Source organism: Muntiacus reevesi, chromosome 22 (assembly GCF_963930625.1).
Source record: "Muntiacus reevesi chromosome 22, mMunRee1.1, whole genome shotgun sequence".
Lineage (NCBI taxonomy): Eukaryota > Metazoa > Chordata > Mammalia > Artiodactyla > Cervidae > Muntiacus > Muntiacus reevesi.
The window spans coordinates 47,046,090-47,058,556 of record NC_089270.1 but is presented as its reverse complement, the minus strand read 5'-3'; the positions used below and the strand labels follow the sequence as shown (position 1 = coordinate 47,058,556).

The 12,467-nt window shown below is 42.1% G+C and overlaps 1 protein-coding gene across 11 annotated transcripts in view; it reads right to left on the bottom strand.

Moving 5' to 3' along the window:
- FRYL (FRY like transcription coactivator) overlaps positions 1–12,467 on the bottom strand; it is a 254,961-nt gene that overhangs the window by 19,852 nt on the left and 222,642 nt on the right. For all 11 annotated transcript variants that reach the window (XM_065914173.1, XM_065914177.1, XM_065914175.1 and 8 more), the window contains 5 exons: positions 10,691–10,852; positions 10,500–10,574; positions 10,000–10,176; positions 6,397–6,600; positions 3,648–3,815 (listed from right to left, as the gene is read on the bottom strand). In XM_065914173.1, the coding sequence (XP_065770245.1) occupies positions 3,648–3,815; positions 6,397–6,600; positions 10,000–10,176; positions 10,500–10,574; positions 10,691–10,852 (786 nt within the window). The remainder of the gene's footprint in view (positions 1–3,647; positions 3,816–6,396; positions 6,601–9,999; positions 10,177–10,499; positions 10,575–10,690; positions 10,853–12,467) is intronic.

Sequence of the window (12,467 nt, the reverse complement as noted above, 5' to 3'; positions counted from 1 at the left end):
CTTGAATAATAATTTGAAAATACATGTTTCATCTAAAATTATAATGTATGCTGAAATTTTCTAGTAACTCCTAGGATTTCATGAAGAGAGAACTTTTTTGGCTAATGGAATGAATTCCACTGTTATATGCAAATGGTGAGAATAAAATTTTCTTGAACCTTACCTTATTGCACAATGACTCCTCTGTCTCTCTCCTTCACACACACAAATACACACTTTCAAAGTTTCATTTTGTATAAGGAATAATTTCTGGCATGCATGAATTGGTATCTAAACTATTATAAATACAGGAAGAAATCCCTCTGTGGAGGTTCCTCTGATAAACACAAGGATATAATCCCTTCTAGAAGGAATTAGCCAGGCAACAATATTGGAGTGGGTTGCCATTCCTTTCTCCAGGGGATCCTCCCAACCCGGGGAACAAACCTGAGTCTCCCACATTGCAGGCAGGCAACCTGAGCTCTGTTTTCTGTCTTGAGGTAGAATGCTTTAGCCTATTAAGGCTTCCTAACATTAACACAATTCAAGGGCAGAAATTCAAATAAACATTTCTATGATTTTTTTTCTTTAGTTCATAAAATACTTCATCCAGTGAAATTAACTGCTTTCCTCATCTTAAGAAACTGCCTTATAGCAATATCCATATTATCTGTAACTCATATATAACTTTATATAATAGGGTTATGGTTTTATTTATTAGTGCTTTTATACTTTCTTTAAAGGGGCAATTTTGGGTTATGTGACACTATTTGTCACACCAGGAAAAACAAACTAGGCCAACATATCCAACAGACACAAACCTGAATCATTCTCTTGTGGAGAACTATTCTTCTGGTGCATTTTTATGTCAACAGAATTATTTTAAAATGAAATAGTATGTTTCAAAAAAATAGCCCCATTCTCCTCTGCCAGTGTTACAAAGTTTATAGTGATAAGGAAACACACTATTGTAAAAGGAAAAAACATAGTAAGTTAAAGTGTTTTTCCTTCATTTAAAAAAAAATGTCCTTGGGAACTTGATAGTGTATCAGAAGTAGCCCCATTAGATACTGTTGGATAAATGAATGACTCGTCTAAAATAACGCAATTTCCAATATGTGTGGGAATACATATGAATTTCCAATTCATTTCCAATCGATATGAATGACTTTCAGGAGGTAGCTTACTCACTTACTATGAATGCAGCTATTTTAATAACCAAAACTAAAAGATTTTCCTGTTTGCTAACTATTTGTATAGATAAAACACAGGACCATTAACCATGTCGCTTTTGTTAAAAAGGTATTTCTGGTCTGCTACTTTCCACTGCTTCTAATGAGAATGTCTGCTGACTTATAACATGCTATGAGCTATCCTGGACACAACAGTCGGCTGATCAGCGAGAAGCTAATGCCCATGTGACAGCCTTCCCACACTGGAAGGAATACAGTCTCCTCCAGGTGCAGTTCTGAACACTGTCTGCTCCCTTCATAAACACCTTCCCGTCCACACCCTCTGTCACGGAAGGCCCCTTATCCGCTGCTGATCTGCTTCTGTTTGTCTCTTCATCTCGGCCTTCTCCAGTCCCCCCTCCACACCTCTGCAAGAGACTTTACTAAAACACCGGTCAAACCGTACCGTTGCCTAATGACAGACTGCAAGCTTCACGGAGGAGGTACAGGTACGAGAACAGACTTCCACTCTTCCACAAAAAAGCCGAGATTGAAAAAAATAAACACAGTCAGATTATGTCCTTCGGGCTTCAAGTCCTCCGGTGGCTACCTGCCCTGTGGCTTCTGAGGTCACCCTGCGAGCACCTGGCCCCTCAAGCTCCTTCTCTCCCAGCTCCACCCTCTCAGGCTGCCTGCACGCCAGCCCCACAGGCTGACATTTCGGCTCTTCAGACACATGGGGGCCTTTTCCACTCCTGCTTCCTGGGCCCCGAACTCCCTTCCTCCACACTTACAAGGACTGGCTCCTTCTCATCCCTTGTTTCCACCATATGCTACCCTGCCTAAGTTTCTCCCTCACCAAGTCCATATTCTCGTTAGATTTTCTTAATATGGGTAGCAAAGGGATCACTTCTGATATATCCTTGATATTTTATGTTTATACCTGTTTGCTATGTCTCTCCTACTCAAAAGCAGCTCCATAAACCAGGAGCCTTTGTCTGTTGCACACGGCACTGTGCACCCAGGGCCAGGACAGAGCCTAGCGCGTGGCAGCGTGCAGGAAACAAATGTGCTTAAAGGACCGAGTGCTTGGGGGCCCTGAGTATTCCCACCCAGGCATCTGGGATAGGGCTTGGCACATGACTGGCGTCTTTGGAAAGAATGAACACTCATGACTTCCTATCATTTCAAACAGAGTCTGCCTTCAGTGGAACCCAGCACGTCTTAGATCCACCATCTTCCCTCTTGCCGCTGCTCCTCCTCCCCTTCTCTACAGAGTGAATTCCTGCTGCGGTCTGCACATACCATGTCATTTCACACGGCCGTCTTTCTACACCAGATGCCTCTGCCTGCCGTGTCTCAAATGCCAGAGCCCATTCTTCGCCACATAACCCCTAATGCACAGCTGACTGGTTCTCACTCTGAGTTTTCACAAAGCCTTGAGCATGTCTGTTTCTGAGTTTCTCATACTGACCTGCAGTGCTTTTTTTTTAAACCTTCTGTCTCCCTTAATAGCCAGTGGACACGCTGAGGACAAGGTCATGCTTTACTCATCTTTTCAGCGCCTAATAGAATACCCAGCATCTAGTAAATCTCCATGAACATTTGCTGAGTTATCTAAGCTTCAGCCATACTAATATGAGCATTTAAAAAAGCTACCCCCCAAAAGCCTTCATTTCAAAATACATCTGCTTACTGTAAAGACGTATGATACACTGTCGGCGTAATAAGAACATGAGATTTCTCTTTACTCAGACAATAAGATCTAATAATTAGACTGGTCTTGCTCTGATAATTATATTAATTTGGTTAACACTGAAAAAAAGTGTAGTATTTCCCTGATACCAGGGCATAACAGCACATATGAAAGAGCTATAGCAATTACAGTTTTTTAAAAAGAGATATCTACAATACTCTTAAAAAAGCAACTAAGAAAACGAATACTCACTTATTTTTGGTCATTAGCTTGGAATCTGGCTTACTTCTCACAGGCCTTTCCAAAAAACATAACACTGGTAGTTCCATAGTCTTTCTAAAAGGTTTCACTTAACCAATTGCTAACACAGCTGGCCTGAGGTTTTCATCCCAATTACAGCACCAATCACGAGGGAAAAAAAAAAAACAACCCAAATACAAAGCAAAAGGAGAAGGAAAAAACAAAAGCGGTCCTTCAGCACCCAGAAGATGCCCCCATCCCCGGAGAAGCACGGTACATTAACCTAATCACGTTCTGCAGCAGGAAATGCTCATTAAAAACACTTAGGGTTATTTTTAACCTGTAGGTCATTTCCTTAATCCATCACTTTTTTTTTCTTCAGTGATCAGATTTGACTATTTCACTTGAACTAGATCACTTAACCAACAGGTTAGAAATACTGCAAACAAATCAAATAATTAGCATATCAGATGAAAACTCCTTTGAAAGAAAAGCAAGGGTATCACAGATTGCTAAAAAGAGCCCAGATTGGCCATGCACCAGCCCCCATGACTCCCCACCTCAGGCAGCTGGCTGTTAGCCTTATCTAGAGAAGCTTCCAAACTGGGGGTCTCATCTCTGATTTGCAGCACTTCTTCTGTGGAGAGGCTGCCAGTGGAATCTTGAGACTGAAGAAGTAAATCAGAATGGTCCGGCAGGGTTTCGTCTGCAGCAGAATCGTTATTTAACTGCAAGGAGAGACAGTAAAATAAGGAAATTTATGTAGGAGTTGGTGATGGTCACTAAGGCTACAAGAAACCCGTGTCATAAGATATTCTGAGGCCACAGTTATAAAGAGCTTCTTTGACTTCCTAAGACCACCTTTCCCCCTCATTTCAGTCTGTTATCAGAATTGGTGCGATTAATGCAAGCAGCTAGTTCATCAGTAAAAATAACGTCTCCATTAACACAGATTAAATTTTGCTGACTAGAAACTACCAAAATGGAAGAGCTCTATGTGACTTTGTTAATCTTCATCTAAAATTCTGATTTTTACGGTTATCTCTTGTGTTTTCAGTTGACCTAAGGATTCGCGAATGCAGGGGCTTTTTTTCCCTCCCTGTGGCTTTGGCACCAAGCAGTCAGTGGATTCTCAAGAAGCAGTGTTAACTGGAGGCAGGAGCTTAAGTCTGAACTGGCCGTTAACTTACTGAAGCACAAATCAATATCACAGAACTTCAGTAAGACAAAAAGAGTTAGGACAATAAAGCTGAAATGGCAGGCCAGCATTAGTGGGTTTATGTTCTTGGAAAACTAGAAGTAATCAATTAGAACAAAGAAAACACTACAATTTTTCTTCTTTTAAGTAGGCCTATACATTTTTCATGGGTCAGTATTTAACATAAGAAAAATCAAGCTCATGATTCCAAGTAGGTAAAAGCAGAAGCTAATTTTTCCCCCTATGAGGAGGAAGTAGCTTCAAATTCTTTTTCAATCTCACTACCACTATAACTGGGCTTCCCAGGTGGGGCTAGTAAGGAACACGCCTGCCAGTGCATGAGACATAAGAGATGCAGGTTCTATCCCTGGGTCAGAAAGATCCCCTGGAGAAGGGCATGGCAACCCAGTCCAGTATTCTTGCCTGGAGAACCCAATGGACAGAGGAGCCTGGGGGGCGACAGTGCATGTGAGTCGGACACGATTGAAGTGACTTAGCACACATGAATACCGCTATGACTTGGGTCGGCCTTACAAAGAGACAGTTCTGCCCCAAGGCTCTCATGGAAGCTAACCTTTGTTCAGCACTTACTATACAGACTTCCCCATGAAATTCCCGAGGCAGGTGCTGCCAGGAGTCCTGTTTTAAGGGAGAGGATAGATAGGTAATGACCACAGTTACACAGTGGGTTGGTGGCCGGATTCTAGTCTCTGAGCATCGTCTGGCTCCGGGAGGGTCTGGGCCTCGTTCAGTGCGTCACCGCTGCCAGCAACTCACCGTTCCTTTAAACGCACACAGTCCTGGGGAGGAGCGAGCCTCAGGTGGCATCCAGATTGCCCTGCTCAAATGCACTTACAGGCTGTGTGTCCTGGGACAAGCCACTTTGTCTACAGAGCTGCAACCGCTCTGCTTACCTCGTGTAGTTGAGGGGAGAGGGACAGTGACTAATCCACGTAAAGCGCTGTGACCAGGGCCTGGTGTGTCTCAAACATTCAGCAAGTGGGAACTATTGCTACTGTGTCAGCAACAGCTTATCACTTAATACGTGACAGGGAGTTAGGGAAAGACATACTGGCGTAAGGGTGAGATGCCAAAACAGGAGAGGTGACAAGAAGCCTGCCACAGGCCGACAACTGTACATGTTGTCCAAAGCCCAGCTCAGCCTGGCCATGCAACAGCACTCCCAGCACTTTACCGGCAGACTAAGTGTGATGCGTATGGGCCAATTAAAGAAGCGCGAAGAAGGCACTCATGTCGAGCGCTGCCGCCTGGTCTTCACCAGCCGGTCCTCATCACATGGGCCACGGTGGCTAATCCACACCTTGGCTCTCCCTCTTCTGCCATCGTCAAGCTCCAGCCTACTACCACTGCAAGTTCAGCGTTCCCCTCACTCAGTATTCGGAACAGACAGACCATGCTCACAGCCTTCATTTTCTCGTCTCTCTAAATCTCTATGCCCACCCTTGGAATATAAGTCAGAACCTCCATGTAGCTGACTTGATCTAGCGAAGGGCGCAATGTTCTGCTCTCTCTTTCCACACTGACAAGGGAAGAAAGGCAGGTGCAGAGCGAAGCAGTGCTGGCGTTTGCACTGATACCAGAACGTGTCATTCAGGGCGGAGGCCTCCAGAAGTGCCCAGCACAGCTCACTGTGACTGGGAGAGAAGCAAGAGAAAATGCGTCTCGTCAGCTAAGGGGTGCTGTCTGTGCTTAACTGTGTCTGACTGTGACCGCACTGTCTGCAGCCCACCAGGCTCCTCTGTCCATGGAGTACTCCAGGCCAGAGTACTGGAGTGGGTTGCCACTGCCCCCTCCAAGAGATCTTCCTGACCTAGGGGTCAAGCCTGAGTCTCTTGCATCTCCTGCATTGGCAGGTGGATTCTTTTACCACTGCACCACCTGGAAAGCCCAAGGGGTACACAGATCACATGTCTGACTCCAGCATGAATAATGGAACATTCCATCGCTGCTACAGCGTTGGGTTTTCACTTTAGCATGTGCATTTTACCCACAGTGAAATGAAAATCAGAGTATCGAGCAATGGTAACGACTAAGTGGGAAGTGAAGACAAAGAGGAGACCAGCTGTCTCTGTACAAAAAGCTAAGTGTACCATCTGCGTGCGTGAGAGTATCTGGCTTGCTGTGAGCGCCGCTTCCTCTTCCGAGGACTCGTCTGTGTCCTCCTGGTTTGTCAGGTTCAGGCTGGGGGTGCTGCTGGAACACTGGTACTCCTGGAGGGATGGTGTGTCCCCTTTGTCAATGCTGTCCAGGGAGCGCCTGCGGACTCCCCAGTTGAAGTTGTCCATACTTTCACCCTGGAAAAGCAAGGCGCCACTTCTAAGACCTCGAACACAAGCTTGTAAAAACAGGGAAGGTAATACACTAGAACATATACCCAGATGAAAAATACTCAGTGTATCATCATAAGCAGAGATTCAATCAGCCCTTCAATTTTTTGAAACTTTTAAAACATCGTTCAATATTTATAATATTTAAAGAGATCACAGTATGTGGTCGATGACCTGTTTTAACTGAATAGGATTCTCTTGACTTTCTATCTAGTGGGGACCAACTAAATCGACTACCTAGGCCATTTCTACTCTAATACACACACAAATGAGACCACAAAGAAGACAAATAACACTCACAGATGACAACAAATAAATAACCCAGAACGCCAGGCTGCAACTTACCTGCAGCTCCTGGAGAGCAAAAAGGAAAACACACAGAATTAGAAAGAACGAAGACACACGTGTAAATATACACTACACTTGTGGGGAAAAAATGCTTGGTGTTTTCTCAAACCCAAAGACTGATTCAAGCTCTGGATGAAGCTTTGTGCAGGAAGTCAACACATGATTCACATTATTTTTTTTTATGCAGAATATATCATGGAAAAAAAGACAGACACTTAAAACAACATTTCTATGATACACTCTGGCAACACAAACTTCAGGAAATCTTTAAAACTTACAGAGATTTAATACTGGATACAATGCAAAACCGACTTAAAATGCCCCACATTCAGTTCACAACATACAGGTTCAACAATTATTTTAGGCTGTTGCATGGTTCTAGCTAAATCCAGTGGTAATTTTTTGCTAAAGAGGTGTTTAAAATCAAGATTACAGTTATCAAAATGTAACCTGTCAACTTCAAAAGGTCAGTAGGAAAGAAGCAAGTTTCTGCTTTGCCCCACTTATGGATTTATCTAAGGCACATTTCTGTTATTCCAAGCTAATCCTCCTTTGATAAGGATATAATTTTTATACTCTTTCTTAAGCTCTAATGACAAATTACAGTGAGTTGGCTAACAAAATATGACTTCTGTGTATTCCTTTATCAACAGGGATTGTCCAGGATAGAGGTTTTCAGATCTTTTTTTTCTTAAATAAAGCAGAGGAATACTCATTTCAAATGAAACATACAGTGGAAGTCAAATGTGCAAAAGTGATAACAAAACCAGGGCTGTGGCAACAGCCTTCAACATGCATTTAGTGAACGAATGAATACACGCTGTTGGCTTTCAAGGCTGGGGAATGTTTTAGAAGTTTCATTAGCAGTTAAGTTTATTTTGTAGCAAAGTATTTACTGTTACCATGTTCAAAGCAAGACTAGGTTTTTAGAAAATCTCTTATCATTTGATTTGGCCTAATTATGAGACCTAAGTTAATACCACCTCAAATTACTGTGACTTGAATAAAAGACAAAAGCATCTTTAATTCATTCTAGGGTTCTATTCAAAAGCCATATTTATTACCAGGGACATTTCAGAGTACTAGACAAACTTGAAAGCAATTACAATGAGCTTTAAAACAAAAAAAGGCAAACAAAAAGAAAGAACCTGACCATTACAAAAATGTCAAGAGCCTCCCTTTAGAGCTTCTAAATTCTGAACTGAAAAAAGCAAATAACTGCAAACGACTTTAGAACTGGCTTATGCCTGTGAGGTAGGGCAGTGGGTCTCTTGAACCCATCACACTTCCTTGCCTAATTGGGTAGGTTTTTCCTATTTCCTACAACTTTCTATGTTTTTTTAAACTGTGGGAGTGATAGCAGTTTTGGAGGGTGGTGACCTACTCTTTTTGAAAAAAAAAAATTGAATAGAAAATATCAGTGTACATAGAGTAAGGGTGCATATTCTTTAAAGGTGTGTCTCTATATATGTGTATACTTAGATGTGATATGTGATGTATTAGCAACGGCTACAGTTTTTTTAAAAAGGCTAAAAGCCACTGCCCTATAAGGCACTGAATATACATGCTCCTGGGCTCCGAGAACCTGTCCAGCTGCGTCTGGGAATACACACATGGCGAACAGTGACGCAGGAGCCTGTGCCACCCCTCAGCCAGTGTGAGGACATCTGCTGGACCCTGAGGCACAACGGTCATGTCCTCACATCCTCGGGGCGGCAGGGGGGGAGTAGCTGAAGCATACAGGAAGACCTCCATACACTGGTTTCCTATCAACAAGTAATGATGTGACGTGGTGGAAGCCGTTACAGTTCACTCCCCCACCTCACCTATCTGAGTCAAAGGAAACATCCCTTCAAAGGGGGCTGATGAATGCGTATGAGTTATATGAGTGACTTGAACATCTTTGGACAGAGGTGTAGCATGACATGGTATGGACACCTGACAGTGAGGCATTTGGGGCCCTGGAAGACAGACACTTATAACAATTTTAGGATGAACATTTCTGTGATCTGTTTGATGTAAACTTTTCAAAGTTAGGAGTTTGTGGCTTAGGGGACTGATGTCAGCTATGGGAATGGTCCTGAACAGCCTGACACAACCAGGGCGATGGGCAATCCTATTGTTCATTGATTTTTTTTTTTAGAAATTGGCAAATGTCTCAATTTGGGCCAATGAGGTGTGACAAGAAGTATGCTGAAAACCTTAGGAGAGTCAACTTCTTCACTTTCCTGAGAGCCTTTCTGGAAGTCACCCTTACTTTCTCTGAACACTGCCATGTATGGATATAACCAAGGTCATCTGAGGTGAAGCCAACTTGCAGAGAAAGGCAGAGCTTAGAGAAGGCAAAGAAACAGCGAGAAACTCCACTGAGCTTTGCCTAAATAAACTCTAACTCTAGGCTAGCCCAGTTCTGTGAGCAAGTAAATCTACCTTTTGAGTTGGACTTTCCACTTAGGAAGCATCTAAACTGACACAACTATCAATTTTCTCTAAACTGAATCAGTTTTGAGGAGCAAGTCCTTGGTATTGAATGAAATGAGGCATTTGAGAGAGCTGGCTCCACCCTGAAGAAGACAGTGGTGGGTAATGTCCTAGGTAGAATCTCAGTCACAGGAAAATGTTTGAGAGCGCCAAAGGCACCTTAATCATCAATCTGGTTTCAGGGCCACCCTCTTCAAAGTTGTCTGATAGATTTAAATGAAACTTTTACTCTTCTGCTGCACATTAATTTGGGTGGCTTATGCAAACACTTAAGTCTAAGCACGCCCTCAATTTAAAAAATACTTTTGAAAAAAATCCATTTTTTACTCTATATTTTGAAAGATAAAGATGGAAAAAAATTAGATGTTCCTTTTATTTCAGACTTATTCTGCTATTGACTAACTGTACTAGTCATCTTTAGTTCCTGCCCTGAACAAGGGAAGGTTAAATCCTTATTTAATCCTGTGGTTAAATCCTTCATTCTTGTGTAGCTGCAGCTATTTTATAAATATTATAAAAGAAAGCCCACATCCTTACCTCTGCATCTTCCAACTCAACATCTAAAAAGTCAAAATCCTTAAATACGCCAAACTGTTGTTCGCTGCTATTATCTTCCACAGCTACTTCTTCCTCTTGAATTATGTCCTCTGTTGCAGAAATGAGGCTAGTTTGCTGGTCACCAACTTCCAAATCCTCGTTAGAAGAAAACACAACCTGACGCCCAGCCAAAAACAAAACAAAACAGGCCATCCATTAGCTCTGTCACCCTGAGTATGGGACACCAGTGCCCCGAGAGCCACTGCAGGCCTCTTCTGTCAGTGAGCTCAGAGCTTTAATCTGGGTGAAGGTCTCACTGGGTCAAGAACACTGAATTAGCACAGTGGCCAAGTGTCACAAAGGCAAGCGATAATTTTTTCATTCTTAGTCAACACCGTTAAGAAAAGGCAAATAAGGAGACACAATAATTTCTGTTTCTTCATGGACTAACACTTCTAAGATTTTTTAAAACCCTTACACAGGTTCTCATGATTACTCACTGATGGATTTTTTGGAAGGCCAGACTCTGGACCACACAGAGAAAGCACATTCATTAGCTTTTCTCTTGTTCTTCGCTAAAGAGAAAGAAAAAAAATGCAAATGTTAAGATTACTGGTGAAAATAAGGCAGATTCTCAAGTTCTCACACATACCATAAAATTGATTCTTCTGTTCTATGAACTTTTATGTACCTGTGATAACTGTGGCCTTTTCCAGCTAACAGGCACTAAGGCATTAGAGTTAGAACCGGAAGAAGTGGAGGAAGTGCTTCTTGTCACCGCGATCACTTTGGGCTTCCCGTTCCTTCCAGCTGCGCTGTGCTGATCACCATATTTATTTCCAATGATTGGTGTCTACAAAGAAATAAATTGTCAGTGTTTGACTCACACAGTTCAACATAAGTGGGTTAATAGTGTATCTGTGATGACATTTTTACAATAAAATAAACAGCATAAGGAGAAATATTACTTAGCAAAGGCAGATACCACAAAAATCAAAAGTAACGATGATACATTTTTTTTTTTAAATAGTAAGATTTCAATTTATTGGAAACAAGACTCTGAGGAGACTGTTGGAGAACTTATTCCTACTTTAAAAATAGATCTGCTGTTTTTAAAAACCACCGTCTACATCTATCCCCCCATGATTATAAAATATGTCCTCTTTGAAAACTCAGAAATACAAAAATGATTTTACAAAATCACCTGTCATCTCACCACTCAGATTTAATGTTGATTAAGTTTGGTTAGACTTCCCTACCAGCTCAGATGGTATAGAGTCTGCTTGCAGTACAGGAGACCTGGGTTCAATCCCTGGGTCAGGAAGATCCCCTGGAGAAGGAAATGGCAACCCACTCCAGTATTCTTGCTGGAAAATCCCATGGACAGAGGAACCTGGGAGGCTACAGCCCATGGGGGCACAAAGAGTTGGACACAACTGAGCGACTAACACACACAATATTTTATGGGGTTTTTTATGTAATTGTTAAGTATGTGTCTAAAAGTGCTTTTGCAAATATTCAAGATAAGTAACAACTTCAAAGTGAAAGCTATCATATAATGTCTTATTGCAAATCTAATATATGACATTTCCAAAATTTATTTCAGTAAAATTCCATGATGAATCCAAAACAGTGCTTACCTGGCTTTGTGAAGTGTCTCAAATTTGCATTTGAATATAATTTTAAGCTCATCTGCATGTCATACAAGTTCCTTTATGATCTGGTTTCTGCTTATGTTCCCAACATCAACTTCTATGATTTGCTCCTGAACTTTGCACTCCATCAAAGCTGAGTTTGTTTCCCAAGACACGGCGCCTTTATGGACCTTTGTGTCGACATATGCCCTCTCCTCCGCATGGAACAGGCGCCACGCAAACCCCGAGGCACTTTCAGCACTGCCTCCACGCTTCCAAGGAGGCCCACGCTGATGCCCCCCCACGGCTGGGTAATCACTCTTGGACATTCACTCAGTGATCTTGATTTGTTTCTTTGCCTGTCTCCAATTGCTATCTGGGAGTCCCTAGACTGAGCCTGACTCATTGCTGTTCCTCTAGTTTATCTTCAGTGCCTACACAAAGCAGGTACTTAGGAATTTTTGATAAAACAAATTGAAATTAAGTATCTGATATATATCAAATGTTCTGAGAATTTGTATTACTCTTCAAACAAAATAATTATTACACTATCAATTTCTGACTCAGAAGAATAGCAAAGCTAGATTCTCTATAATATTCCCATGCTGTGTACTCCATGTTAGAAATTCTCAGGTGATATTAACTAAAACACTAGCAACATACATACTTTATACCTTAAAAAAACACAAATCAATAAGCTTCAGACAAATTCAACCATGATGTCTGACTCTTTGCCCACAGACTGTAGCCCTCCAGGCTCCTCTGTCTGTGGGGATTCTCCGGGCAAGAATACTGGAGTGGGTAGCCGCTCCCTTTCTCCAGCGGAACTTCCGA